The sequence below is a fragment of the Lacerta agilis genome, chromosome 13, assembly GCF_009819535.1.
Source record: "Lacerta agilis isolate rLacAgi1 chromosome 13, rLacAgi1.pri, whole genome shotgun sequence".
Classification (NCBI taxonomy): Eukaryota; Metazoa; Chordata; class Lepidosauria; order Squamata; family Lacertidae; genus Lacerta; species Lacerta agilis.
Genome location: NC_046324.1, coordinates 51,934,568 through 51,962,187, shown reverse-complemented (window position 1 = coordinate 51,962,187; position 27,620 = coordinate 51,934,568). Strand labels below are relative to the sequence as shown.

The 27,620-nt window shown below is 56.9% G+C and overlaps 4 protein-coding genes across 7 annotated transcripts in view; 2 read left to right on the top strand and 2 right to left on the bottom strand.

Annotated features, from left to right (window-relative positions):
- The first annotated feature begins 563 nt into the window (after positions 1-563).
- On the top strand, positions 564-21,971 carry RHBDF1 (rhomboid 5 homolog 1). 3 transcript variants are annotated; one of them, XM_033167153.1, is made up of 19 exons: positions 564-681; positions 8,773-8,899; positions 9,968-10,098; positions 10,786-10,887; positions 11,743-11,956; positions 12,272-12,478; positions 14,744-14,866; positions 14,967-15,136; positions 16,518-16,772; positions 17,071-17,182; positions 17,441-17,515; positions 18,412-18,573; positions 18,713-18,813; positions 18,971-19,034; positions 19,853-19,947; positions 20,135-20,210; positions 20,325-20,425; positions 20,539-20,695; positions 21,279-21,971. In XM_033167153.1, the coding sequence occupies exons 2-19, from the start codon at positions 8,786-8,788 to the stop codon at positions 21,696-21,698; spliced, it is 2,679 nt and encodes an 892-aa protein (XP_033023044.1). In that variant the 5' UTR covers positions 564-681; positions 8,773-8,785; the 3' UTR covers positions 21,699-21,971. The 3 variants fall into 3 exon arrangements, with proteins under 3 accessions (XP_033023044.1, XP_033023045.1, XP_033023046.1); XM_033167154.1 differs by lacking the exon at positions 10,786-10,887 and adding an exon at positions 8,329-8,426 and having other exon boundaries at positions 566-681; XM_033167155.1 differs by lacking the exon at positions 10,786-10,887 and adding an exon at positions 8,329-8,426 and having other exon boundaries at positions 567-681; positions 20,542-20,695.
- A 463-nt stretch (positions 21,972-22,434) lies between these two features.
- SNRNP25 (small nuclear ribonucleoprotein U11/U12 subunit 25) lies at positions 22,435-25,717 on the bottom strand. Of its 2 annotated transcripts, none has more exons than XM_033167156.1 (6): positions 25,578-25,717; positions 25,407-25,503; positions 24,907-25,012; positions 24,324-24,398; positions 23,638-23,700; positions 22,435-22,818 (listed from the first exon to the last, which is right to left on the bottom strand). In XM_033167156.1, exons 1-5 carry the CDS (start codon positions 25,710-25,712, stop codon positions 23,646-23,648), a joined length of 468 nt encoding a protein of 155 aa, XP_033023047.1. In that variant the 5' UTR covers positions 25,713-25,717; the 3' UTR covers positions 22,435-22,818; positions 23,638-23,645. The 2 variants fall into 2 exon arrangements, with proteins under 2 accessions (XP_033023047.1, XP_033023048.1); XM_033167157.1 differs by having other exon boundaries at positions 22,435-22,795.
- Positions 25,718-25,777: 60 nt separating this feature from the next.
- Positions 25,778-26,886, top strand: POLR3K (RNA polymerase III subunit K). Its single transcript, XM_033167159.1, has 3 exons — positions 25,778-25,924; positions 26,025-26,112; positions 26,670-26,886. Exons 1-3 carry the CDS (start codon positions 25,814-25,816, stop codon positions 26,795-26,797), a joined length of 327 nt encoding a protein of 108 aa, XP_033023050.1. The 5' UTR covers positions 25,778-25,813; the 3' UTR covers positions 26,798-26,886.
- Positions 26,887-27,239: 353 nt separating this feature from the next.
- Positions 27,240-27,620, bottom strand: part of GTF3C1 (general transcription factor IIIC subunit 1) — a 35,735-nt gene continuing 35,354 nt past the window's right edge. Inside the window, exon 37 of the mRNA XM_033166507.1 lies at positions 27,240-27,539. Coding sequence (XP_033022398.1) covers positions 27,318-27,539 — 222 coding nt within the window. The 3' untranslated portion in view covers positions 27,240-27,317. The remainder of the gene's footprint in view (positions 27,540-27,620) is intronic.

Genomic DNA, 27,620 nt, shown 5'->3' with positions numbered 1-27,620 from the left:
ACCCAAACCCTCGTGGGGGGTCAGCTTCCTCTTCCGACGTGACTGCGCAGCAGGGGGCTCTTTCCTACCTTCACGTGTATGGAAGGTGAGAGCCGGAGGCTCCCTGTTCCCACGGCTTCAGCTACAGCCCCGGGTTCCCGTTCAGATCCAACCCTGCCCGTTCGACGGCCAACCGTCCCGGGGCCCCGTCGGTTAGGGCCGATGATCATGGGCAGGTTCCCGGGGGGGGGGGACTGGAGCGCAGCTGCTCCAGGGCGGCCACGGGCAGCAGCCCTCCGGCAGCCTCCCCGCCGCGCCCCGGGACCCAGGACCCGCGAGGCGCAGGCGCCGCTTCCGCGGCGGGGATCCCCGTCCCGCCCCGGCGCCAGAGCAGCCCGTCGGGGGGCCGCCGCCCCGGCGCGTCCTGGCGGCTCCGGCTCCCCGTTCTCGCCGGCCTGCGTGCCTTGTGCGCGGCGGCGGCGGCGGCCTCCTCGCTCGGCGCGGCCGTCCCGGCGAGGGCTCCGTCCTCCGCCTCCGCGGCGCTGGCCGGCCAGGGCGCATTCCTGAGGCCTGAGTCACGCCCGGCCCGCCTCCGTCGCCCGGCGGGCGGGCCGCCCTTCGCGCTCCAGGCCGGGCCGCGCCGACGCCGGCCCCCTCGCTGCATGGCCGCCCGGCCAGCGCCACTCGCTCCCCGGAGCCACGGTGAGCGGGCGCCTGACGCGGGGATCGGGAGGGAGGGCGGGCGGGGGGCTGCGCGGCGCGGCCGCTCTCCGCGGGATCGCCCTGCGCCGGCGGGCGAGCGGGGGGGCGGGCGGCACCGGCTTGGCCCGGGGGTCCCTCGGGCCGGAGCCCCCGAACGAAGGCGGCGTCGTCGAGAGGGAGGCCTCCCGGGGAAGCGGGCCAAACCGGCTGGCGCGCCCCCAAAGGCCGATGCCCCCCCTGGACGCCGAGGCGGCTGCCCGCGGGCCAGTGCCCTTCTTGGGCCCGATCCCAAGCCGGCTAGGGTCTCCTTTAGGAAGGGGGGGCCAAGCCAGCGGGTCAGGAAACACCCCCCCCCCGTCTAGCCAGGGGGACCTTTGATATCCCGTTTGTTTGGGCACGTCCTGAACCCCCGAGCTGAAAGCGGAGGGCCGGGCGGGGTCTTTCCTCCCCAGCCTGCAGCTTCTGCATCCGCCGGGAGAGTTGGGAGACTTTTCCTGTAATGCCGCCCCCCCCCCCCCCCGCTCCACGGCTGCTCTGCATCCTGAGCGCTTTTGCGCGGAGTTTCTCTCCTTCGCCCTCGTGTCGTGTTTGCAGCTGTGCAGCGCCGGCGTGACTCTCTCCTGTTCCCTCCGGAGTGAGTCCATCGGGGTTTGGCTTTTTCTCCCCAGTTTGGGGTGGGGGCTCTTGCTGAACCCTTTTCGCCCCTGCTGCGGCTTCCAAGCTGGATCCCACCTCCTTGCGCTCTTGCGCCTAACATTTCCCACTTGGGTGTCTGCGGGATGCGATTTTCCCACTTGGGTGTCTGCACTTGGGTAGGTTGGCCTTATAAGTATGATTTTGTCCTCTGCAGCATTTGCAGCCCTTCCTGCTTTGCGGGGGGGGGGGGTCCCCCTTCAGATTCAGCTGTCCTCCAGGGCCTCATCCATGCCACCCGTGTTCCTGGATTCCTGGACTGGAGTATCACTTGGGGAATTCCTCCCCCCAGCCTGACCCTGAGCCCTTCCTCGGCCTTTCGGAGGTGTGGTTTTTCCAACACCGCCTGTCATGGGACCTGGCATCAAATGCCACATGCAAATTGTGAGCTGCCCTATCTGAAACTCCTTCCTCCTCCGACGGAGGGGGGGTGCAGCTGGGTGGGCATCCCTGGGCAGCTTGGTCCTTGGAGTCAGGAGTGGTCCTCCCTCGTCCCCCTTCCACGCTTGTGAAGGCAGGGCCGTCTTACCCATAGGCGCTAGGGGTGTGGGGCACCCAGGCGCTGGGCACTCAGGGGCGCCCGGCCGAGAGCCCAGGGCCTGAGCATTGAGCCTGGGGAAGAGCCCACCCATCGATTGGAGTGCCATGGTCAGCTCTTCTGTGGACGGCTCTGAGCCATGAGTTGGGGGGGCGACCAAGCCACTGAGACGCTAGGGCGGGCGGGCGGCTGTGCGCCTGGGACTGGGCATCCTGGGGGGGGGGGCACCAGGCGGCTCTTTGCACCCCGGTGCCGCATAAGCTTAAGACAGCCCTGGGCGAAGGAAAGAGACCCCTGGAGCTCAGGGTCTCGGGGTGCAGGAGGGACTCCCTTGCCAGGGACTCTGAGCGGCCTGGATTGGCACCATGTGGCAAAGCCTGCTCTGGAGCAACCTGGCTGCCAGTTTGCGGCAGGTTGCGGCCTCAGTCGGGCCAAAGCAAGGCGAGCGAGTCAGGCTTCTTCTGTGCAGCTCTGACCAAGCGCAGGATTTGGGCCTTGGCAGCCCAGCAGGTGGGGCAGAATTCTGCAAGGGATGACCAGTGTTAAGAGAATAGAGAAAGAGGCTTTTTTTCAGGGCGGGAAGAAGGAATTCAAAAGATGTGGCAGTTCTTTTTTAATATAATCTTTTTTATTAATTTTCAAAAATATAAACATACAACATAAAATACGAAATCCAAATACGTATCGAGATTACTCTGAATCTCTTGACTCCCCCCCATCCCTTCCATGGGTCCTATTGATTCTATTTTCAACTGCATATCAGTACTTCTTCCAATTTTTCATCTTCCTAAGTTATCTGTATGTTCTGCTACTTTACAAGTGTATTTAAAATCCTGCTAATGTTCTGACCTGTTTACAATTGTTTTGTATATCCATTATAACCATTTCCCATTCTTTTTTAAATTCCTTGTCTTCTTGATTCCTGGGCTTCCCAGTTAATTTTGCCATTTTGGCATCGTCCATCAGCTTGATTTGCCATTCAAGATGTGGCCGTTCTCTCCCTGTGCATCTGCATGCCAGCGGAAGGGGGCATTGCGCTCATGCTCTCCTTCCCATGGGGCACCCGGTTGGGCACTGTGGGAAACAGGATACTGGGCGAGGTGGACTCCCCCCCCCCCCGCCAGAAATCAGGCTCCCCTTCTGCCTTGGTCTTCCTTCCAGACCCAACTTTTGCCTCCTTTCCTATGCGCCGCAAAAGAAAACTGACTGCAGTGGTTCAAATGCTAGAATTGCGTGGCTGTTTCAGGTTCTGTCAACGCACCTTTTGACGGTTTCTGCCACCGGTGGAATTTGGCCATTGAAGCCCTGTGCTCCTGAGCCTACCCCCCCCCAGTGGATCTCTCCCAGGACAGGGCCCTTGGGTGCTTGAGAAGCGGAGAAGAGTCTGGGCGCTTGGGAGTGAGGAAGGGGCTGAGACACTTCTGCTCGGATCCGCCACTTGCTGGCACCGGATCCTTCCCCCCTTCTGGAATGGCTTCCGTGGGGCTGCCACCTTTGGGTGCTGTGATGACTGGGCCAGGCCTGGAGATGGGTGGCCCAGGTGGGCTGCATGCGTGAGCAGAGCTGGGTGGGGGTCCCCTTCCCTTCGCCCTTTGTGGCTGCGGCAGAACCAGCGAGGGACGCCTCCCTCTCGAGTCGGATGGCGTGGCAAGCAGGACGCCGGCTCCTTCCTTCCTTCCTTCCTGTTGTTGTCCTTGTATTTGTGGTCTTCCTCTGGCAGGAAAGAGTCCAGATTCTCCAGCAGAGACGCAAAATGTCCCAGGCCAGCAATCGGAGGCTGAAACGCAGCGGGTGTTTTTCTTGGGTGGGTTGTGCGTGAGGCGGCTGCGTGGGGTGAGTCCTGCCCTATCTCCTGGCGTGGTGGCTGAGCCGTGGCCCTGGCGGCCTGGTGCCCCCTGCTGCGACCTGGGCTGCGTGGTGGGAAGGGGAGGGCGACCTTTCTCTGCCCCCCAACTGTGACCTCAGCTGACTCTGTCCCAGTTCCCTTTCTGCAGCGGTGGTGGCATCCATCTGCGGCAGAGGGGGGCTCTGTGGGCCTGCGGCCTGCTGGGGTCACCTGCTTTCCCAGGGGTCTTACAGTGCCTTCTGAGGGGAGGCAGTGGGATGGGGGCCAGGAGGAGGCCTGGCCTGCCCCCCCCGCACCTGCTGGAAATGTTGCTTTGTGTGTGTATTCATGGTGGTGGAGGCAGGTTTGGGGACTGGGGGGGGGGGGTGTTGGCTGTGCTTTGCCTTCCCTCTGCATCTGCACCAGAGGCCCTGCTGGGCTTCCGGGGGGGGCAGGCTGGTTGTGCCATCTCCCTGCGTGGGAGGCGGGGGTAGCTGCCTCCCTCCCCCCTGCTCTTGAGAATGGCGCCTTTGTGAGCAGAGAGATGCCCACTGGAAAATCAGCATCACCCTTTGTGTTGGGGCTTTGTGGTCATGGCAGAGCTGCTGCCGAGGGAGGAGGGGAGGGGGGGTCAAGGGTGCTTGGATGCCCCTTGCAGGCTCAGGTGCCCAGGTGGGTCCTTGGCCACCTGCGTCTCTGTGTGTTGATCAGCTGAAGGGGGGAAGACAGGTAGAATTTGCAGCTTCTCAGGCCAGGAAAGGGAACAGATTTGGGGTCTGGGGAGCAGAGAATGTCTTGTGAAGCTCTGGCCAGCCTGGTCTGCGCTGGGGTGTCCCCAGAGAACTCAGAAAGGCCTGTGGGAAAGATCTGAGCCCTAAACTGGCTTTTCTGGTTCCTGGAGGGAGGCGGGAGCTGAGCTGCCGGTTCTTAGGAATGTCCTTCTCTCTCTCTCTCTCTCTCTCTCTCTCTCTCTCTCTCTCTCTCTCTCTTCCCGCCCAGGGCTTGGCTTGTGGGCATCTGCTCTGAGAGGGAGACAGAGGTGGCTTCTCTTCAAGGTCATGGAATCCTGGAGCTGGAAGGGACCCCAAGGGTCATCCAGCCCAACCCCCGGCAATTCAGGACTCGCAGCTAAAGCATCCCTGGCAGATGGCCCCCCCGACCTTTCCCTAAAAGCCCCCCTTCCCCTCTTAAACTGCTCTTACCACCAGAAAGGCCTCCCTAATGTTGTGTGGGAATCTCCCTTCTTTTTTCCTTACATTTTATTGAGAGTATTACAGTGAGTTAAATAGAGGGGAGGGGGAGAAAAGGCAAGAATTAAAAGGTTACACGCATTAAAAATAAAAGCAGAGGAAAACAGCAAGAACAAAAGAGCAATGGAATATAATGAAGGTTATGTAAAAGGATATACTTATTCTTTCCCTAGAAGATGCAGTGATTCATTTGTCACTATGTTTCAGTCAATACCTTCCCAAGATCTTTACATTTGTCCTTGCATGATCTTTGCCTGAAAGCGATCCACTCATGAGTTGCAGGAGTTGCCACAGGAGACTATTTTTTGTCCTTCCAATGTATCAGCCTTAATCCTTTTGCAGATGTGTGTGTGTGTGGGGGGGAGGAATCAGAGACTGCAGTCACCGTCCGTTTCCAGTGGGGAGGGGGCAGAGGGAAGGCAGGAAGCTTTCCCCTGCAGAGTTAGACCCCCTGGCTGCCATTCCTGAGTTGCAACCCTGCACCTTTTCTCATTCTGGTGGGGGGCTGCATGGGGGCCTGGGCAATGTCGGAAGAGGAAGCTTGCAGGCCTGGTTGTCTGTTGGGGGCGGCAGGAGGAGGAGGCGGAGGGCAGGATGTTCAGCCGCTGCCTGACTTTCCTGTGGGACCAAGGAAGCGGCCTGGAGGGGGAACTTGGCTTCTGGCCTTGGCTGCGGAGGCGGCAGTGTGGGAACGCCAGTCCCAAGGGCAGCCTCGGGGGTCTGGGTGCTGCTGCCACAATCTGACCAGCCAAAGCTGACCCACAACATTGCACCCAGTGGGGGGGGGGAGAAACCTTGCAAGTCGAAAGGCAGAGGCTCAGCACCAGCCTGCGCAGGGTCAGTCCCAGAGGGGCTCCGGGGCTCCTTCTGTTTTATGAAAATTGGAGGTTGGCCTTTACAGCTCAACTCCGCAAGGGGCTCAAGGCCTCCCAAGTCCATTATCAGTCGGAGAAGAATGAGAGGAAGCTGGAAGCGGTAGAAGAAAAGCAAGGGGGGGGGATCTTAGTTTTCTGTTGAATCAGAGCCCTCCCTCCCACCGCCATTTGCAAGGAGGCGAGGACCCCAAACAGAGGCGTGTAGCAGCTTTGAAGATTTTTCTGACTCAACATCAGGAAGAGCTTTCTGACAATAAGAGCTGTTCAGACAGTGGAATGGTCTTGCTTGGGAGACGGTGGACTCTCCTTCCTGGGAGGTTTTCAAGCAGAGGCTGGATGGCCGTCTCTCAGGGATGCTCGAGCTGAGATTCCTGCATTGCAGGGGGTTGGACTAGATGACCCTTGGGTCCCTTCCATCTCTATGATTCAATTACCATTCTGTGATTAGCCGCAGACCGCCTGAAAGCATAATACAAGCGTCTCAGGAAGAGGCATCTACAACAGAAATCCGAGAGTGTGGCTTCTCTCCTGTCTGTCAAGGGACCTGAGGATGCTGATTGCCTTACCTGGCCAGTTCCTTAGGACTGGTACATACAGTCGTACCTTGGTTCTCAAACGGAATGCGTTCCGGGAGCCCATTTGACTCCCGGAACCGTTTGAAAACCAGAGTGCGGCTTCTGATTGGCTGCAGGAGTGTTCTACCAGCAATCAGAAGCTGCGCCGGACGTTCGCCTTCCAAAAATCATTTGAAAACCAGAACACTCACTTCCGGGTATTGATTGTTCGGAAGCTGATTTGTTTGGGAGCCAAGGCGCTCGGCTTCCCAGGTACGACTGTAGCTGAGTCCTTGACTCCGTTTCCCAGACCTACACCTAAAAGGTAAAGGGACCCCTGACCGTTAGGTCCAGTTGTGTCTGACTCTGGGGTTGTGACGCTAATATCGCTTTATTGGCCAAAGGAGCCGGCATACATCTTCCGGGTCATGTGGCCAGCATGATAAAGCCGCTTCTGGCAAACCAGAGCAGCGCACAGAAACGCCGTTTACCTTCCCGCCAGAGTGGTACCTATTTATCTGCTTGCACTTTTGATGTGCTTTCGAACTGCTAGGTGGGCAGGAGTTGGGACCGAGCAACGGGAGCTCACCCCGTAGCGGGGATTCGAACCGCCAACCTTCTTTCTGATTGGCAAGCCCTAGGCTCTGTGGTTTAACCCACAGCGCCACCTGCGTCCCTAGACCTACACCTAGTCATGCTCTTTTGACAGGCCTGCTTTGCTTTTGGCAAATACTGGACAGACTAGTTTTGCCGAGGGGTCACCCGTTCCTGCCAGGAAGTTCATTTATGCCCGGATTTGGAGGATTTGCAAGTGAAAAGAGCTAGTGGGAGAGGTTTTCCCAGATGAGCCAGGATAGCTTTGGGATGGTTGCGTGGCCTCAAGTGTATTACCCTCAGGGAATATTTCCCAAGGCTCACGGATCAGTTTTCTGTGGTGTGTGGGAATGTTATCTGTGTGCGCCTTAAATGATTCTTTTCTACACTTATTTCTGCCCGGAGGGGCTTGGATGGCGGGCACTGCCAAAGGTGCTGCCGGGATGTGGCCAGTGTGTGGGGGGGTCTTCCTTGCCTTGCTGGGCTCCAGGGCTGTCTTTAGCAGATGTGGCACTGGGGTGCAAATATCCGCCCGTTGTTGTTGTTGTTCAGTCGTTCAGTCGTGTCCGACTCTTCATGACCCCATGGACCAGAGCACGCCAGGCATGCCTATCTTTCACTGCCTCCCGCAGTTTGACCAAACTCATGCTATCCGCCCAGCACCCCCAAATTACTACGGATAGTGTTGGGGTGGCCTTAGCTGCGCACTGCCAGCCATCGGGGGGGGGGGTGCAACTCTACCCCATGCCGCAGTGGGAGAGCGATCCCCGCAGAGGCTTGGGAGGCTTGGGCTGGAAGCTGCACTCTCCTCCCGAGGAGGCTTGGGCGGGAAGCTGTGTGCCCGCCAGCCATGTGGTTGACGGGTCACAGCAGGCGGGCGTGCAGGGAAAGGGGAGGCTGGCTACTTGCTGGGGTGTCCCTGAGAGGCCGGCACCCTGGCGCGACACACCACTAAGCCCGATGGAGAAGACGGGCTCCTAACCCTCTTCCTTGTGCAGAAGGGCAGCCTCATAAGGTGGCATTGCTCCAGATTACAGGCCGGCCTTTGCCATCCTGCCGCCCTCCAGGCACAGCCAGCAGGGCCAATGGCTAGGGCTGAGGGGGACCGTCGCCCAGCAAACGCTCGAGGGCCCCTCCCCCCCCCGGGGAGAGGCTGTTAGAGACCCAGCCCTGTTGCCCCCGCTGCCTCCTTAGTGTCGGACGGCCCCTTAGCCGCGATTCCTGCATTGCAGGGGGCTGGACTGGGTGAGCCCAGGAGGCGAGGGCAATAGAGACTTTGAAAAATGACCGAGAATGACCGTTTATGTTGTATTTACAGAAACATTGTAAAGAAGCGGACTCACAAGCAGGGTTTGAGTAAGCACTTACAATCAACAAAAGAAACACAGAAATTAAGATAACTGGAAATAACAAAATGTAAGATACAATTTGAAAAGGATTATGTACAAAAATGACGAGCATATTTAATTTAAAGATTACAATATTAAGGTAGAGCAAATACTTCAAGAACCAGAAGAGCAAATGGAGGGAGGTTTGGAATTAGACTTTTTTCTTTTTGTGTGATAATGGTGACTGTGATGAATATAAAACTGTAAAATTTAATAAAAACTATTTTTTTAAAATATAAAGAGCCTAGGGCTCCCTTCCAACGCTGCAATGCTGGGATTCTAGTCCATGTTGGGGGGGGGGCGTACGAAGCCCTCTTGCTGCTGCCAGCCAGGCCTTTGCAGACCCCTGCTGACCCCTCCTCTGCCCTCCCCAGGCTTGAAAGGACGATGTCGGAGGTCCGCCGGGACAGCACCAGCAGTTTGCAGAGGAAGAAACCCCCCTGGCTGAGGCTGGACATTCCTGCCCCGACGGTGTTGGCCGAGGAGCCGGCCATGGCGCAGGTACTCATTTTTATCATCTGTTACGTTTTTTAAAATTTCATTTATACATTTCAGATACATATACATCTCACTGATTTTACAGTCATTTTGACATTTGAAAACTTGACTTCCTTCCCCCCCCTTTCTACAGTTCCTTAAATTTGTTTTTAATATCTTCTGCATAGCCTAATTAACTTAACTCACTCATTTACTTATCTTCTTTGATTATATACTCTTATGTAACTGCAGGTTATTACAGTAATCCTGCCAGTGTTGTTATCTGTTTACATTTCCCCCCCCCTGAAAAATCCAATAAACCGTTTCCATTCTTTTATAAAAAGTTTTTTTATTTTGAGTTCTTATTCTTCTGGTAAATTCTGTCATCTCTGCATATCCTGTAAGTTTTTGTATCCATTCTTCCTTTGCTGGAACTTCTTTCCATTTTGGGGCAAGTAACATTATTGCCACTGTAGTCACACACATGAATAAGTTTCTATACAATCTGTGTGGTTCTTTCCCTATAATTCTCAAGAGAAAAGCTTCTGGGTTTTTTTTTTTTACAAAGGTTATTTTAAACATCCTTTTCATTTCGTTGTGTATCTTTTCCCAGTAAGCCTTAACCTTACCATAAGACCACCGCATATGATAAAAAGAACTTATTTGTTACATTGACACACCACTATTTCCTCCCGGGAACTCAGGGTGCTGCCCCTGGTTCCCCCCCCCATTTTATCATCACAACAACCCTGAGAGGTAGAACAAAACAAAATAAAAAATAAAAAAATTCCTTCCAGTAGCACCTTAGGCTAATCTGAGAGACAGTCACACCCTGTGAGCTTTGTGGCCGTGTGGGGGACATGAGCCCAGGTCTCTCTGGCCATAGTCTGGTGCTCTAACCACTAGACCACACTCCCAAGTGAGGCGGGGAAGGGAGAGGGCCATAGGTTTGGGCACACCACCAGTGAGGGGTTGGGGGGGATTCCCATGCCTGAGACCTCCGGCATCCAGCAGTCTTGCAGCAGTGCCTCGTTTTCTTGGCGCGTTCCCCCCCCCCGTTTTGCTCCAACCCCTTTTGTTTTCCCTCGGCAGCCCCCCAAGCACCGGGCCTTCCTCCGCAGCGTCAGCATGCCCACCGAACACACCCGCTTCCCCTCCCCCTTCGGCGACCTGCGGCGCCCCGTCCTCCAGCGACACACCTCCATCACCCAGACCATCCGGAGGTAAGATGGCAGAACCAGAGCATGATGATGGGGGGGGGGAACCCGAGGGTCATCCAGTCCAACCCCCTGCAATGCAGGAACCTCAACGATAGCATCCGTGGCAGGTGGCCATTCAACCTCCGCTTAGAAACCTCCAAGGAAGGAGAGAGGGAAGAGTCTCTCCCACTGTCAAACAGCTCTTACTGACAGAAAGTTCTTCCTGATGTTGAGTCGGAATCTCCTTTCTTGTAACTTGAAGCCACGGGTTCGAGTCCTGGCCCTCCGGAGCAGGAGGAAACAATCCCGCTCCATCTTCCGTGCGACGGCCCTTCAGAGACCCAAAGGTGCTCTCGGGACTCCTCTTCCCCAGCCTAAACTCTTCTGGGTTGGATCCTCCTCGCCGGCTGCTTTCTCCTCCTCATCTGGGCCTTTTGCCTTTGCCAACCTGGTGCCCTGCAGACGTTTGGGACGCCAACTCCGGTCAGCCCCCTGAGCCAGCGCAGCTGTGGGGCACTGGGCTATTGGGGCCAGAGCTCTCCCCCAAACCCCAGGAGGGCAGCAGGTTGGCAAAGGCTGTTGGAAGGACACCCCTCCAGTCTTGGAAGGGTGTTGGGTAGGCAGCCCCTGCCGGGGTCCCTGGGTGCCGCCCGCCCGCCTCCTCTGCCCCCCACTGCCGTCACCCCCTCAGCTCTCTCTCCTTTGCAACAGGCAGGTCCGCTTTGAGATGACTCAGACTTTGCCCGTTCAGGGGCGCCAGGTGGGCAGGAGGCCCCCGAGGAGGCACCAGTCTCTGCCCAAAACGGTCTTCAGGTACCTGCAGTGCTGGTGTGGCCCCAGTGCATGTGTGTGACGTGCATGCGGGTCCCCAGGAGCAAGGCCTGCTCCTCCTGCCCCACGCCTCTCCCCATCTCACAGGCCAACAGGTGGCCATTTGCTATCCCTCCCCTCCCCCCCCACATGCACGCACCTGCCCACCCAGACCTGGCATGGCCCCACTGCTTGCCTGCAGGAGAACAGCCTGCCACCCACCCACTTGCCTTCGCGCAGTTGGGCCGGCCTGGTTTCCAACCCGGTCTCGGATCGTCCGGCTTGGACCGAGGCAAGTCCACAAATGGGCTCGGCTCTCTCCCTGCAGAGTGGTCTCTGGCCCTGCGCTGGGACCCTCGTGGTTCTCCCTTTCTCTCTGTGCCCCCCTCCCGACCCTGCAAGGATGGGCACCGGGAGAGGGAAGGCTGTTTGGCGCACCTCCCACAGCGCCATATCGAGCTCCGCAGCGCAGCGCAGCGCAGTGGCAGCCGCCTGCATCCTAAACTCTGTCCCTGTCTGCCTGTTGTGAATAACCTCTACTAATGTGGGGTCATCCCCCCCCCCAGAGGCCATCCTGTGACAGACGCACTAATAGCAGCAGCAAAATGGCTAACCCCCCACCAGGAACCTCGGCGACCACCTTGCCAGCAGTTCCCCCCTCCCCGGGGTGCGACTCCGGCCCCCTGCTCAGCTGGGCCTCCGGGGCAGGTCTGCTGCTGGTTTGGCCGGAGGGAGCGCAAGGGTTCGGTCCGGCCTCGCCGTGGTTGTGGGGGGACTGGCGAAAGCATCGCCCGGGGGGCCCGCCTGTTTGGGCCCCCTGAGTTTGGCGTCTTCCTCCTCTGCTCCCTCCCCTCTCAGGGGCACGGCCGACTGGTTTGGCGTCAGCAAGGAGAGCGACGCCACGCAGAAGTGGCAGCGCAAGAGCCTTCGCCACTGCAGCCTGCGCTACGGGAAGCTGAAGCCCCAGGTCATCCGAGAAATGGACCTTCCCAGCCAGGACAACATCTCCCTGGCCAGCGCAGAGACACCGCCTCCCCTCTATGTGCCGCCCTGCCAGCTGGGCATGCAGAGGGTGAGCAGGTCCGGGGCCCAGTTGTGGGGCGAGGGGGCTGCTGGGTGTGGGGCAGGAGATGCCCTGCTGGGAAAGGGGTGCACTGGGGCAGGGGGGGACCCTTCCCACCATCCCAGGGCACCCCTGGTCTTGTGCCAGGGGCATGGGGGGGGCAAACGAGTGAGGGGGGAGCTTCACAACCCACTTTCAGGAAGCTTACCTGGGACGAACTCCCTCCTTTGGGTGCCCTCTGGCATTGCCGCCGCCCGTGGTCTTCGTGGCCTGCGGCGAGGGCCCTCCCTGGCTAACGGGCCCCTCCCTCCTTGGTGCCGCCAGATCATCGACCCCCTGGCCCGAGGACGGGCCTTCCGGATGGCCGAGGACAGCGACGGCTGCAGCGTGCCCCACACGCCGGCCACGCCAGGGGCCATGTCGCTCTGTTCCTTCACCAGCTCCCGGTCAGGCTTCAACCGGTGGCCGCGGCGGAGGAAGAGGGAGTCAGTGGCCAAGATGAGCTTCCGAGCCGCAGCAGCCCTGGTGAAGGTAAGGCGGGGGGGTTGGCAGGGGGGGCATTCACTGGGCGAGGAAATCCTGCTTGCCTTGGTTGGTTGGGGGCCTGGCTGAACACCCAGCGGTGGGGGGCATCAAGCGCCAGGAAGAGGGACCAGACATTTTTATTTGATTTTTTAAAGTATAATTTTGTAGCAGTCCATATCTATCTATCTATCTATCTATCTATCTATCTATCTATCTATCTATCTATCTCTGAATCTCGATACTTTCCCCCATCCCCTTCATGGCTCCTATTGTTAACATTTAAAACTGCATATTATTCTGTAATCTATATTTTATATCATTCCATATTATCCATAGTGTTTGTTACATATACAAGTGAGATTAAAATCCTGCTAATGTTTTCATCTGTTTGCAGTGGTCTCCAAAGTAAATTGTATTTTTTCCCATCCTTTTAAAAAGTTTTAGTCTTCTAGGTTCCTGGGCTCAGGAACCTGAAAAAATACTTTTTATTAACCTTCAAAAAAAAGATCGTAAGAGATTTCGCAGAATACAGCTTTGTCAGAGACAGAGTCTGGTGACAATATGCATAGTCGCTAGTTGCAGGCATGGCCAAACTTGGCCCTGCAGATGTTTTGGGACTACAATTCCCATCATCCCTGACCACTGGTCCAGTTAGCTGTGGATAATGGGAGTTGTAGTCCCAAAACATCTGGAGGGCCGAGTTTGGCCATGCCTGCAACCCCGCCAGAGGTCGAACCAGGACCCTGTTTCTAAACATCCCTCCCAGCACTTTGTTGATGTCGATGAATTTATGTACAAGTCTCCTAGGAGTCCTGGACCACTTAGGAATCAACTTTAATGACAGGTCTTTATATTTAGCGGATATACTGTATTACGAGAAGGAATCCCCCCCCCCCAATCGCTGTCCAAGTGTCTTCAGTTCTGTCACATTCTGAATCTGTTCCCAGGACATCCTTAAACCTGTTTGGTGTCCAGGTTCATGTTTGAGTGAAATTTTATAGATATTTGAAATCATGCCTTTTGAATAGCGTGGAGAAATAAGAATTACATTTTCAAAACTGGAGAGATCACATGTGGCAGAGGTATGAACAATTTCGTTGTGTCTCCATGTCAACCGAGGGACGTGGACGTTTCCCAATTTCTCTTTCGATTCCATTTCTTTGATGGGTTTCCCCTTTTTATAGAAATCTCCTGCTCCGTGAATTTACTTAATCTTCTTTTAAAGCCATCCCTGCCTCCTGTGGCAGGGCGTTCCGCAGTTTAATTCTGCGCTGCCTGAAAGAGGACTTTATTTTATCTGTCCCAAATCTTCCAACGTTCAGCTCCGTTGAATTCCCACAAGTTCGGATGCTGAGAGAGAGGGAGAAAAGCTTTTTGCTGTCCACTTTCTCCATGCAAGGCATCATTTTATAAACTTCTGCTCTTTCTCCCCGTTTCTCTAAACTAAAAAGTCCCAAATGCTGCCAGCTTTTCTCCTGGGGGACCTCTCCACCCCCTTGATTATTCCAGTCGCCCTTTTCCGAACCTTTTCCAACTCTGCAATGTCCTTTCTGTGGGATGTAATCCCCTGGGAGCAGTCAAATACAACATTCGTTTTCCTAGAGGATGCAAGGGGATTTTGGCCCAGCCAGTCGAAACTTCCTGTTTCCTCCTGGGCTGGAGCATCCTTCCTTGCAGGTGACTAGAGGTGGGTGTGACCTTACCTGTCCAGGTAACAAAAGGACGAGTCACACAGCACCCTTTCCTCTTTTTCACTTTCTTCTTTGTTCAACCAGCTTTTAACTAGGACTGCTCTGCTAGCTCTCAGCTAGCAGAAGCACTGGGATTATTCCCCCATATGGGGTAGATCCGCATGTACATATTTGCAACTAAGTCTGCCTTCAGGAATCCAACTGTGAACTGATGTGAGTAAACTTCTTTTATTGACTTTAAATAAGATTGTCGTGTCTTCATTCTTTTAAGAGGGATTAAAGGGGATTTACCAGGAGTGTACAATTCAATCTTAGACAGACTCAATTGTATAATAGTGAGAGGCTTACACGAGCCTGCAACCAGCTATCTGCTGTGCATGTAAAAAGGGGGAATGTAAACTCTGCTACATAAAGGAAATTGCCAGTGCAAGTTAGGAAGGATATTAATAAACAATATACCGTCTCCTGCCACCCTGAACATTCCCACACTTTCTGAGCTGGGCCTGGTACATATTCCTAATGCTGTTTCAGCCTGGATTTGCACAACGGCTTCTCTTCTGCCAACTCTCTTCCCTGGCAGGGCCGGTCGGTGCGGGACAGCAACTTGCACCAGGCTCAGCAACGCAGCTTCACCCCGGCCAGCTTCCTGGAGGAAGACACGGGGGATTTCCCAGAGGAGCTGGACACTTCCTTCTTTGCTCGGGTAAGGAAGGGCCGGCGCTGGCACTGGGGGTGGCGGAGGAAGAGGAGCCTGGCTGGCGTTGGCCTGGCTTCTGTGGCTGAGCGCCCCCTCTCCTCCCCAGGAAGGGGTCCTGCACGAAGAGCTCTCCACGTACCCCGACGATGTCTTTGAGTCGCCCTCGGAAAGCGCCATCAAGGACGCCGAAGCGAAGTTGCCGCAGCCGCAGCCGGAACCCGGCCTCACTGGGGGGGCGCTGGACAGAACCGAGCTGGAGAGGAGTCACCTGATGCTGTGAGTCCTCTGGGGGGCTGGGGCCGCTCCCTGGGGGGCCAGAGAGGGAATGGGGATGGGGGTGCGCTGCTTGCTGGCCGGATGCCCCAGTTGCACGCAACCAAATGCTTCGTCTGCTCTCTCCGGCTGGCAAGGCTGCCAAGCCTCTCTGGGCCGGCGGGCGCCACAAGGCAAGGCTTCTGGCGCCTGCAGCTTGGCCCGCCTTTTGCAAGACTCCATGTGGTGCTGCCCCACAGCAAGCTTCCCTGCCTGCTCCCTCCCCCTGCTTGCACTTGAATGGGGCTCCCTGGGACGGCCGCTGGCTGCCATGGGACGGCTGCAGTGGACAAGCTCTCGAGTCAGCGGGTCAGCCTGGGAAGCGGCAGCGGCAGAGGCGTTGGTGCAGCTGGCTCAGGGACACGGTCTGTGGGCTTCTAGTTGCAAAAAGGGACTCCTCCACACTTTGGATCAGCCGCAAAACCCCTTAAGGGTTTAATCTCCACAATTACGTAAGAGAACAAGAGGAGCATACGTTTAGAGGAGATTGAATATATGGGGGGGGATTGTGTACACCTGAAAAGGTTGGTAGCATTAAGATAAATTCAACAGTGTAAATAAGTTTGGATGGATGTAATAATGGACGTGGGTGGCACTGTGGGTTAAACCACAGGTCCTAGGGCTTGCTGATCAGAAGGTTGGCGGTTCGAATCCCTGCGATGGGGTGAGCTTCCATTGCTCGGTCCCAGCTCCTGCCAACCTAGCAGTTCGAAAGCACTATAAGTGCAAGTAGATAAATAGGTACCACTCCGGCGGGAAGGTAAACGGCGTTTCCGTGCGCTGCTCTGGTTCGCCAGAAGCGGCTTAGTCCTGCTGGCCACATGACCCGGAAGCTGTACGCCGGCTCCCTCGGCCAGTAAAGCGAGATGAGCGCCGCAACCCCAGAGTCGTCCGCGACTGGACCTAACGGTCAGGGGTCCCTTTACCTTTAATAATGGAATACTGAATGGTATAGTTTCTGTAAATTATGCTGGGATTTATGATATGTCAAATGAAGCGTGAAAGGAGAAGAAGGGAAGTCATTGCTATCTTAAGGATGTTAAAATGAGTATTTTAAATTGCTAAACAGAAAATTTAATAAAAACTTTATAAAATAATAATAATCATCATCTCTAGAATTATACCCTTTTGCTGATTGCAAAGGTCACCCCCAAAGCCAAGGGCCATCTTTTCAAGAGAGTGTCGAGAGCAGGAAGTGAGCTCTGTGGCAGCTTCAGTTGGTCTCCAGGGGCTGGAGGGGTTTGGGCCCTGCAAGCAGAGGGGACCCTTCCCTGCCCCTGCCCAGCTGGGGGCCCCGTTCCGTGGCCGTTGCTGAGTGCCCCCCCTCTCTCCTCCCGTCCTGCAGCCCCCTGGAGCGCGGCTGGCGGAAGCAGAAGGACGGGGCGCAGGTGGGGCAGCCCAAGGTTCGCCTGCGGCAGGAGGTGGTGAGCCTGGGCCTCCAGCGGCGGGGGCAGCGCATCCGGGTTCCCGTCCGGAAACTCTTTGCCAAGGAGAAGCGCCCCTACGGGCTGGGCATGGTGGGCCGGCTGACCAACCGGACGTATCGCAGGCGGATCGACAGCTTCGTCAAGCAGCAGATCGAGGACATGGATGACCACCGGTGGGTGACAAAGCGGGTGGGGGCTTGGTTCCGGGGGTGGGGCTTTGCGAGGCTGAAGGGGCCAGAGCTCCCAGGGGAATTGTAGAGTTGGAAGGGACCCCCGGGGGCCATCTAGTCCAACCCCGAGCAATGCAGGAATCTCAGCTAAAGCAGGGCTGACAAGACGGCTGCCCAGCCTCTGCTTAAGAATCTCCAAGGAGATTCCTTCCCGCAGAGGGAGTTTGTTCTGCCGTCGAGCAGCTCTTACTCTCGAGTCGGGATCTCGCCCTGCGAAGCCTGACCCCTCTCCCCACTGCAGGCCGTTCTTCACCTACTGGCTCACCTTTGTCCATTCGCTCATCACCATCCTGGCTGTCTCCATCTACGGAATTGCCCCTGTGGGGTTTTCACAGCACGAGACGGTGGATTCGGTAAGTGGCGGAAAACACGGCCATTTCGGAGCCGGCGGCAGCAGCTGCAGCCCACCCCCCATTGCCCCTGTGGCCCCTTCCCCTTCCTTGACCACAGACCCAGGAATATCTCCCCCCCCCCAAGCAAAGAGGCATCTGCCTCCCAGGCTTCTGCTCCTTTGCCTGGTGGGGTGAAGGGGGGGGGGTTGTGCATCTGCAGGGCCCCTTTGCCCCCCCCCCACTCTTCCTTGCAAGGAGCCATGGCTTCCCTTTCGGCAGGTCTTGAGAAACCGCGGGGTCTACGAGAACGTGAAGTATGTGCAGCAGGAGAACTTCTGGATCGGCCCCAGTTCGGTGAGTGGCCCAGGCTGCCGTGGCTCTGAGGGTGGCGGCCTTCTCTGTGGTGGCTCCCTGTCTTGTGGGATGCTCTCCCCAGGGGGGGGGGGCTCACCTGGTGCCTTCCTTGCGCACCATCAGGTGCCAGGCAATAACGTCCCACTTCTCCCAGGCCTTTGCCTGTTGTTGGTTTTTAAATAATTTTTATTTGATTTTACAAATTTTTATTTGATTTTACAAATATCATTTTAAAACAACACCAATTGCATATCCATATTAATATTTTCTGCTCCTTTGGAATCTTGGTGCCTATAATATGTAATAGAAAAGATTCTGGTTTTTTTAAACAAAGGTTATTTGAAACATTTTTTTTCATTTCATTATACAGTCATATCTCAGGTTGCGAACGCTGTGGGTTATGTTTTTTCGGGCTGTGCTTGCGCTGAACCCGAAAGTACCGGAACGGGTTACCTCCGGGTGTCGGCACTTGCACATGCGCAGAAACACTAAATCGTTACCCGCGCATGCACAGAAGCGGCGCTGAGGGTTGCGAACGTGCCTCCTGCATGGATCACTTTCGCAACCCGAGCATCCACTGTATATCATCTCTCTGTCAATCCATTTACGGCCTTTTAAAGCAGGTTGCGTGTATGTTAGCGTTATTGTCTTTCCCCCCCTTTTACTCTTATAGAATTTCATGGAATTGTAGAGTCGGACGGGACCCCCAGGGTCCTCTAGTCCACCCCCTGCAAGGCAGGGACCTTTTGCTCAGCCTGGGGCTCAAACCCACAACCCTGAGATTATATGAGCCTCACTCTCTCTGCTGTCAGCTGCCCTGGGGTCTCTGGACGAAGGGCAGCTTGTAAGCCTGATAAGCAACGACCCAGAGTAACGCTGCACCCTCCCTCCCCCAGGAAGCCCTCATCCACCTGGGCGCAAAGTTTTCCCCTTGCATGCGGCAGGACCAGCAGGTGCACAGCTTCATCCGCGCTGCCCGCCAGAAGGAGAAGCACTCGGCCTGCTGCGTGCGCAACGACAAGTCGGGCTGCGTGCAGACGGCTGCGGAGGAGTGTTCGGTGAGCCACCGGTGGCCTGGGCACCCACACTGGGTGGGGGGGGGGCGCCCTCTCTCTGACCCACCACCCACAGCCTGGCACCTGCTCCTGGGTGCCAGGGCTCCTCCGCTCCTCTCACACCCCTCGCTCTCCCTTGCAGTCCACCCTGGCCGTGTGGGTGAAATGGCCGGGGCACCCCAGCGCCCCTCTGCTGGCAGGACACAAGCGGCAGTTTGGCTCGGTCTGTCACCAGGACCCCAGGTAGGTCGGTCGATGGGTCTGCGGCCCAGCCCCTCTCCTGCTGCGCTGACGGCCTGAACCTCCCCAGGGATGCTAAAAGGAACAGCAGAGAGGAGGTGAGGGAATCGGGGTTCACCCCCTGCCCCCCCCCAGCACTGCTGATCTCTTTCCTGCGCAGGGTCTGTGAACAGCCAGCCTCCATGGACCCCCACAAGTGGCCGGATGACATCACCAAGTGGCCGGTAAGCCTGCTGACGACTTGGGGGCTACTATGAGCAGGGGGCGCGGGTGGCGCTGTGGGTTAAACCACAGAGCCTAGGGCTTGACAATCGGAAGGTCGGCGGTTCGAATCCCCGCAATGACGGGGTGAGCTCCCGTTCCTCAGTCCCTGCTCCTGCCCACCTAGCAGTTCAAAAGCACGTCAAAGTGCAAGTAGATAAATAGGTACTGCTCCGGCGGGAAGGTAAACGCCGTTTCCGTGCGCTGCTCTGGTTCGCCAGAAGTGGCTTAGTCATGCTGGCCACATGACCCGGAAGCTGTACGCTGGCTCCCTCGGCCTATAGAGTGAGATGAGCACCGTGACCGCAGAGTCAGACAAGACTGGACCCAACGGTCAGGGGTCCCTTTACCCTTTACCTCCCTTTTAAAACATTTTCATGGGGACCTCCTGGCCCTTTCTGATCTGGCCCTGCCCTGTCCCTGGCAGGAAATATCTTTGGGTTGCCTTAGACAGATTTAAGCAACCAACAAATTTTAATAATAATAATAATAATAATAATAATAATAATAATAATAATAATAATAATACGATGACACTCTGGAATGGTGGACGGCTCTGGCCTTTCTTGGCAGCCCTGGCTCTTGCTGGAAGCCCCTTAGGCCCGGGACAGATTTTCTTGCCCCACCAACTGCCCAGCAGCTGTTCTTTTTCTGTGGACTCTGGCAGAGAGGTGTGTGTTTTGGGTGTGTGTGTGTGCCTTTCCCTTCACCTCTGGGACCCTCCAGCCGGGACGTGCTCCGAGGAGGGAGGCCCCCACCCACTGCCCGCCTCTCCTTCCAGATCTGCACCAAGAACAGCGCTGGCAACTACACGAACCACCCGCACATGGACTGCGTCATCACGGGGCGCCCCTGCTGCATTGGCACCAAGGGAAGGTAGGGGGAGGCCTGGGGGAGGCGGGGCAGCGCTAGGCTGCAGGCTGGCCATTGGCCACTCCGGGGAGGAGGGTGGGGGAGATGGACAGCCACCCCCCAAGGGATCAGCTTGTGCTTGGGGGCTCCCCTTCCCTGCCCTTCTGCTGCCCCCCTTAACTTGCCAGCTCTCTGCCCTCTTTCCTCCCAGGTGTGAGATCACATCTCGAGAATACTGCACCTTCATGCACGGCTACTTCCACGAGGAGGCCACCCTCTGCTCCCAGGTAACGGCCTTTCCCCGACTGCCAAATCCTGTGCGTTCCTTTCAGAGCAGGTGGAGGCCCTGGCAGTGCTAAGCCCAGGTGTGCTCTCTCTCTCTCTCTCCCTCCCCCCCCCAGGTGCACTGCATGGATGACGTCTGTGGGCTCCTGCCCTTCCTCAACCCAGAGGTCCCAGACCAGGTGTACCGTCTGTGGCTGTCGCTGTTCCTCCATGCAGGGTAAGGCTGGCACTGGGCCCCCACCAGGACACACCAGCAAGGTGGGGGGGGGGGTAGGGAGGGTTGTTTTCTCCCCCCCCTCCGTCCAACTGGCCTCCCTCTCCCCTGCCCAGCAGGATCCTGCACTGCTTGGTGTCAGTGTGCTTCCAGATGACCATTCTGCGAGACCTGGAGAAGCTGGCTGGCTGGCACCGCATCTCCATCATCTACCTGCTGAGCGGAATCACGGGCAACCTGGCCAGTGCCATCTTCCTGCCCTACAGAGCTGAGGTAGGTCTGGGGCTGCCAGGGGCAACGGAGCCCTTTCCTTTGGACCCACGGCTAGGGCACTTCCTGGGCAGAGACACGGCCCCAGGCTCAGCCTCTCCAGGAACAGCTTGGAGGAGCCTTCCTGCCGGAGACCCTGGCGGAGCAGAGGAACTGCTGCTGCTGCTTGTCTGTGTAAGCAGAACTGAGCCTGATGGGCCCATGGCCTGACTCTGGCCAGGGCAGCTCCCTGGTCCCCCCTTTGCTGGGCTTTTGCCTCCTGCTCCTGGCTCTGGAGGCCCCCTTATCTGGCCAGAGATGGGGGCCCCTCGTTGCTCTACTTTTAGGGAAGCAGCTTCTCAACTGCCTTCCCTCCACCCGCCCCCCAAGGCCAACCCCGGGAAGGTGTTTCGCCTAACACCTGCCTGCCTCCCTCTTCCCTCATGCAGCTGCTGGGTGACCTTGGGCTAGTCACACTTCTTTGAAGTCTCTCAGCCCCACTCACCTCACAGAGGAAGGGAAAGGAGAATGTGAGCCGCTTTGAGACTCCTTCGGGTAGTGATAAAGCGGGATATCAAATCCAAACTCTTCTTCTTCTTCTCCTCAGGTGGGCCCTGCGGGCTCCCAGTTTGGCATCCTGGCCTGCCTCTTTGTGGAGCTCTTCCAGAGCTGGCAGATCCTGGCGCGTCCCTGGAGGGCCTTCTTCAAGCTGCTGGCCGTGGTGCTCTTCCTCTTTGCCTTCGGCCTGCTGCCCTGGATCGACAACTTTGCCCACGTGGGCGGCTTCGTCAGCGGCCTCTTCCTCTCCTTCGCCTTCCTGCCCTACATCAGCTTTGGCAAGTTTGACCTGTACCGCAAGCGCTGCCAGATCATCGTCTTCCAGCTGGTCTTTGCGGGGCTGCTGTCTGGGCTGGTGGTCCTCTTCTACTTCTCCCCCATCCGCTGCGAGTGGTGCGAGTTCCTCACCTGCATCCCTTTCACGGACAAGTTCTGTGAGAAGTACGACCTGGACGCGCAGCTCCACTGAGCGGGGGGGGGGGACCCCTCCCCAACTCCCCAGCGCACTTAATTTAAACTCTTGCTGCTTCTTGCACCCGAGCTGCCTTAGCCCAGAGGAACGGAGACTCGTTTGCTGCAACCGGAACCTCTCGCCGCTGTGCCTTGTTTTCCGGAAACCTCTTTCCTGCTGCCCTGTTTTTATGACGCTCCCTTTCAAAATGGCCTTTTTAACGGGATTTGTTACTTGTTGCCCAGGCGGTGATTAAAACACACAGGTAGCGTTTTAGCTACATTTCCAAAAGGGCCTTGGGCATTTGGTTTGTGCTCGATGGCGGAAGGTGGGGCCACGGGCGAGTGTGTCCTTCGTGCAGCGCCAGAAACCCAGATTCTAACACCAGAAAAGGAAAAAGCTACCCCTGGATAGGGAAGCCAAGACCCTCAAAATGAAGGAGCCCCCTGATGCTGAGAGAGGCCCCAGATGCCCTCTGCTGGGATGAATCCTTCTGTGTTGGGAGGGAGGGTGGGGGATAAAGTTGGGGGCTGCAGAGCTGCGGCCAGAGGAGAGGACAACCTTGGAGCTCCTTAGCAGAAGCTGCATTGCAGGGGGTGGACTAGATGAGCCTTGGGGTCCCTTCCCACCCTACAGTTCTACGATTCCATGCCCCCAAGTCACCTGGGCTGCGCTTTCTGCAAGCTCCTCCTGGGTTTGGGGGCGTTACCCCCATTCTGCAAGAGCCGCTTCTCCAAATCACAACACAGCTGTCTCCCATTGCTCATGCACTTTATTGAAAACCCAGCTAAGGCTGACTCCTCCAGCGGGTGGGAGTCTTTGGCTGGGCGCTGGGCACCTGCTGCTGCTGAGGTGCTGCTGTGTGGCTGTTGCTCCCAAATCCGCCAGTTCATAGACAGCCCACTCTCTTCGAACCAGAACTCAGAGCTGCCTTTGCCAGCCTCAGAGGAAACACCTTTACCCTCCTGGGTCCAAAAGGACGCCCCCCCCTTCCGGTCCCTCGGGTGACTCAGTTGCTGACCAGGCAGAAGCAGAGCAAGTCTGAAGTGCTCCTGGGTCATGGCTGTGGCTTTCAAAGACTGGCCTCTCCCCATTTCGGAAACGCCAAGCGGCACTCAGAGCGCCTCCCCAAGGGCACCTGCAAGGGAAGGCACAAGGCCAAAGGCCCCTTTAGGCCTGGGAGGTAGTTGCTGGGCTCTCCAAATAGTTGAGTGCAGCTGAATGTAGCTCAGAGCCTCTGCCTTCAGCACTGCAAAAGCTCACTGCACTCAGGTCCAGAGCAAGAAAACCCGCCCCCCCCCCCCGCATCATGGTGAGGTCATGTTGGTTATGGGGACCAAGTTATGAGCCTTGTGGCTTCAGCATCTGCTCACATCCAAGGCTGATGGATCTAACAATGCTGTATTGTTTTAACACTTGATTGGGAGCCGCCCAGAGTGGCTGGGGAAACTCATCCAGATGGGCGGGGTACAAATAATAAATTATTCTTATTCTTATATACTAACAAAACTGCCCCCACCCTGCCTGACAAAGCCACTAGCCCCTTTCTCCAAAAGGCAGGCACAGCCGGTGGAGGGGGCACTTTCTTCCTGCCAGCCACGGAATAAAACAATTTCCAAAACTGACCCCCCCCCCAGATGCTCAGCTTAAAAGCATAACAATTCCCCGCAAGAGATTTTCACCGCGTTGTAAACGATCCCTTCCGATACTGCATCAAGCATGTTACTGAACCTAGTTTAGTTCAGCGGTGCTGGTTTCCTTCTCAGCAAAGGGAATCTATTCCTTTCCTGTCCAGGACATTCAATGGACCCAAAGAGGGAAGATTCCCCCCCGCCCCCCGCCAAGCTTTCTCCTGCCCACAGCAGAGAGCTGTTGAGAGGCAGCCAAGCACGGGACGTGGGGCAGCAGTGGGTAACAGAAGACCCAGCCAAGAGGTCAGGGGTATTTTGGGACTTGCCTGGCAGCTCATTTCCGGAGCTTTTTCACGAAGCTGACTTCATCTCGGTTTCGGATGCCGTACCTAAAAATAGCGTCGCTCACGTTACACGTCTGCCAAAACACACACATTGCCGTCGTGACGGACCCACCCACCCTTCTTCCCAAGGGCCGAGGAACATTAGGGGAGCAGCTGGACCAGGCCACCGTTCCGTCTAGTGCAGCATCCTGTTCTCCACAGGAGCTCAGCACATCTCCCGCCCCCCCCTTCCCACAGCTCATCCCAGGAACCACAGCCTTTATCCACAGGGCCACTAGCCCTATTGGCCAAGAGCTGGCCTCCTCTTGAAGGCACCTGAGAGGGTGTCCAGCCCTGCACCGTGTGATGGTGAATTCAACAGCCGAGTTCTGCTCTGAATATTGCTGCACCCCACCCTGAGCCTGTCCAGAGTCACAGCTTCTCAAACGCAATGGTTTATTTCTGGAGGAGAGAACAGCAGCCACACCCCCTTTTTTGGCTCTCCCAAGTCCCAGGGGAGCTGGTTTCCTGCCCTCGCCTTGCTGCTGGGGCTCCTCTCCTCTCCCCACACAAATTTGTAATGCACTCCAGCTGTGTCCCCCCCCCCCACCTTCCCTAGGACTCGGCCCCAAAATGATGCAAGTTGGGTGACCCCCACCAAGGCCGGCTGGAGCCTCCCCGTCACTCACTCTCTCAGCTTCTTCCCGTCATCTGTCAGCTTCTCTGCGCCAAACGTTAAGCAGTATGTTCGCCACACGTACTTCCTGCAAGGGGAGGTTTGCTTATTTATAAAAAACACTTCTAAGCCGCTTTATCGTAGTAATGCAGCACAGCGGCTCACAGCAATATAAAACCACGCAGTAAAATCTCTTAACTTTTTAATGATTTTACCGTATGGTTTTATATTGCTGTAAACTGCAGTTATTTACTTTTGTGACCCAGTGGTATATAAATATATTTAGTTACAGGTGGGTAGCCGTGTTGGTCTGCCATAGTCAAAACAAAATCGAAAATTCTTTCTAGTAGCACCTTAGAGACCAACTGAGTTTGTTCCTGCATGCACACGAAAGCTCATACCAGGAACAAACTCAGTTGGTCTCTAAGGTGCTACTAGAAAGAATTTTCGATTTTGTTTTAAATATATTTAATGTGCTTGTTGGCAGTGTGAGGGCGGAGGGCCGGCAGGTGAGTGCGGCCGATCCGAGACTAAAGGAGGGTCACACAGGAGCGCCCCCCCCCCCCGTCCTGGGCAGGGGGAATGGCTCAACTCACCAGCTGATGTGCTTGATGCCCCCGGCCCGCTCCTGCTTCAGCTGCACAAATCGCTGGATGGCTTTCTTCAGGTCCAGGACGCTGGCATTCTGCACCACCACCACGGCTGCCAAGAAGGAAGGAAGGAAGCGCCGCTGTCCTCACGCCCAGGCTGCATCCTGCCAGGACCTCAGAGGTGCTCAGGACACTCTCTCTCCTAATCCCACCCCCCACTGGGAACACCTTCGGCACAAGCTGAGGGAGGGGCTTTGCAGGGCAAGAAACGGGGGGGGGCGTGGTATAAATAATAATGATAATAATAATAATAATAATAATAATAATTGCTCCCAGCACCTCCAGCGCAGAAAGGCACGGCGGGGGGGGGTCTGGGGGTGTTTGCGCCTTATTTCAGCCTCCGGCGGGTCTAGAGTTGGAAGGGCCCTCGGGGGTCATCTAGCCCACCCCCCCTGCGAAGAGGGAATGAACCAAACGCTCAAGGGGGCGGGGCCACGCCGACTTACGCATGGGGGCCTCGGGGGCGTCCGCTCTGCGCACGCGCACCGTCATGGCCTGGCCGTACTCGAGCGCCACCTGCGAGCCGATCTCCTCGGGGGTCACCTGACAGCGAGAGGAGGGCGGAGTCAGCTCCGGTGATCGACAGCCGCGGCCGGCCCCGCCCCCCGGCGGCCTACCTGCGCGGGGAGGTCGCAGAGCAGCGGGTCCCTCACGAGGCGCGCCAGGCCGGCCTGCCACAGCTGCAGCACCTCGGCGTGAGCCGCGTCCACGGCGCCCTCCTCGCCCGCCTCCGCCGCCTCAGGCGTCGCCATCTTGGGAAAGGGAAAAGGGCGGGGCCTCCGGGGCCGGCCGGAAGCGGAAGTGCGGGGGGGCGCGGGGGCGGGGCCTCGGCGGCGAGGGAGGCGCGGGCGACATGCTGCTCTTCTGCCCGGCCTGCGGGAACGTCCTGGTGGCCGAGGAGGGCGCGCGCTGCCACCGCTTCGCCTGCACCACGTGCCCCTACGTGCGCAACGTCACGCGCAAGGTAGGGAGGGGGAGGGGGTTCCCCCGAGGGGGGGGAGGGAGGAAGGGAAGGGTCTCCCCGCTCTCGCCCCCCGCCCACGCCCCCCCCTTCTCTCTCGCAGGTGACGAGCCGGCGCTACCCGAAGCTCAAGGAGGTGGACGACGTGCTCGGCGGGGCCGCCGCCTGGGAGAACGTGGACTCCACCGCAGGTGCCAAGGGGGCCGGGTGGGACACCCAGGGGTCATCCAGGCAGCGCGGGGATCGAGCTCTCCTCCCGGAGATGCTGCCGGCGGGAGCCCCCTTTGGAAGGGGAAACGTCACCATCATCATTATTCATATTATTAATAGTAATATTTCTACCCTGCCCATCCACTCTAGGCGGCTTCCAACAAAAGATTAAAAAAACATTAAAACATCAGCCATTAAAAACTTCCCTAAACAGGGCTGCCTTCAGATGTCTTCTAAATGTCAGATAGTTGATATCTGACGGGAGGGCATTCATTCCACAGGGCAGCGTCACTTCCGAGAAGGCCCTCTACCTGGTTCCTTGTAACTTGGCTCTGGCGCCAAGAAGGTTCTGATCCTTTGGGGAGATGCAAAACAAGCGCCCCACTTGTTAGGTTGAGGTTCCTCATCATCTCCGGCCTCCACCAGCCTGGGCCCTTGAGGCTGCAGAAGCCGCCCTCTGGCCCAGAGGGGAGGGATGCTCCACCACCCACCGGGTCCTGACCACCCTCTTCTCTGTCTCCCCACCCCCCACCCACAGAGCCGTGCCCAAAGTGCGAGCACCCGCGGGCCTACTTCATGCAGCTGCAGACGCGCTCGGCCGACGAGCCCATGACCACCTTCTACAAGTGCTGCAGCGCCCAGTGCGGACACCGCTGGAGGGACTGAGGCCGCAGTGGAGCTGACTGGGCAACTGGGTTGCGGGCGTCTGCTACTCTGTACATAATAAATAGCATGCCTGAGAAAGGGCTGCAGCTGTGTTCTCTCATTCTCTATGGGCAGGGAGGGTTGCATCCCAATATGCCATCCTGTGCACACCTGCTCAACGGGACAAGAGGAATGGTTGGAGAGCTTTGTGTTTAGGGGACCATCCTAATTTTTTGCAGTCATTTCTGCAACGTTTTAAAAGGCTGGCTGGAGCTGAGTTTCCACAGGTGAAAGTAGCTTCCCCCACCCCCACCTGAGAGGAGCCGCTGCCCTGCCCACAGTAGGAGCCATTCAGGTGTTTCACCTGCTTACAGTGTGCTGCCACAGCACCAGACTCTGCCACCGTCATCCGTATCCTCCCAGTTGTGTGTTATTAGGTCAAGCAAGAAGCTGAGAGTCAGGAGGAGGTACAGAAATGATCTCTTTACTTAACAAAAACACGCAACAACATTCACTGTCCTACTGTACAAAAGAGGCCTCATCACAAGGGAGCCAGCTGCACCCACTTGTTCCAGTTCAGTTCATAGGGAAAGACCCTGCCCATTTTCAGGGTGCAGTCAATAGTGGGCTCATAGAAGACGGCTGGCGTGCTGCTCAGTTTGGGGCTGCCAACCACCTCCTCAAGGGTCGGCTTCGAGAAGAGCGAGGCTGGTCTCTGCTGCTTCAAGTGGAATTTCCTGATGCAGCCAAGAGATTCAAGGCCCTGTAAAGCAAAGGGGGAAATTTCACACACACACACAGAGTGTCACTGAACGCTAATCTTTCAAAAGTGTTGGGCGTAGGC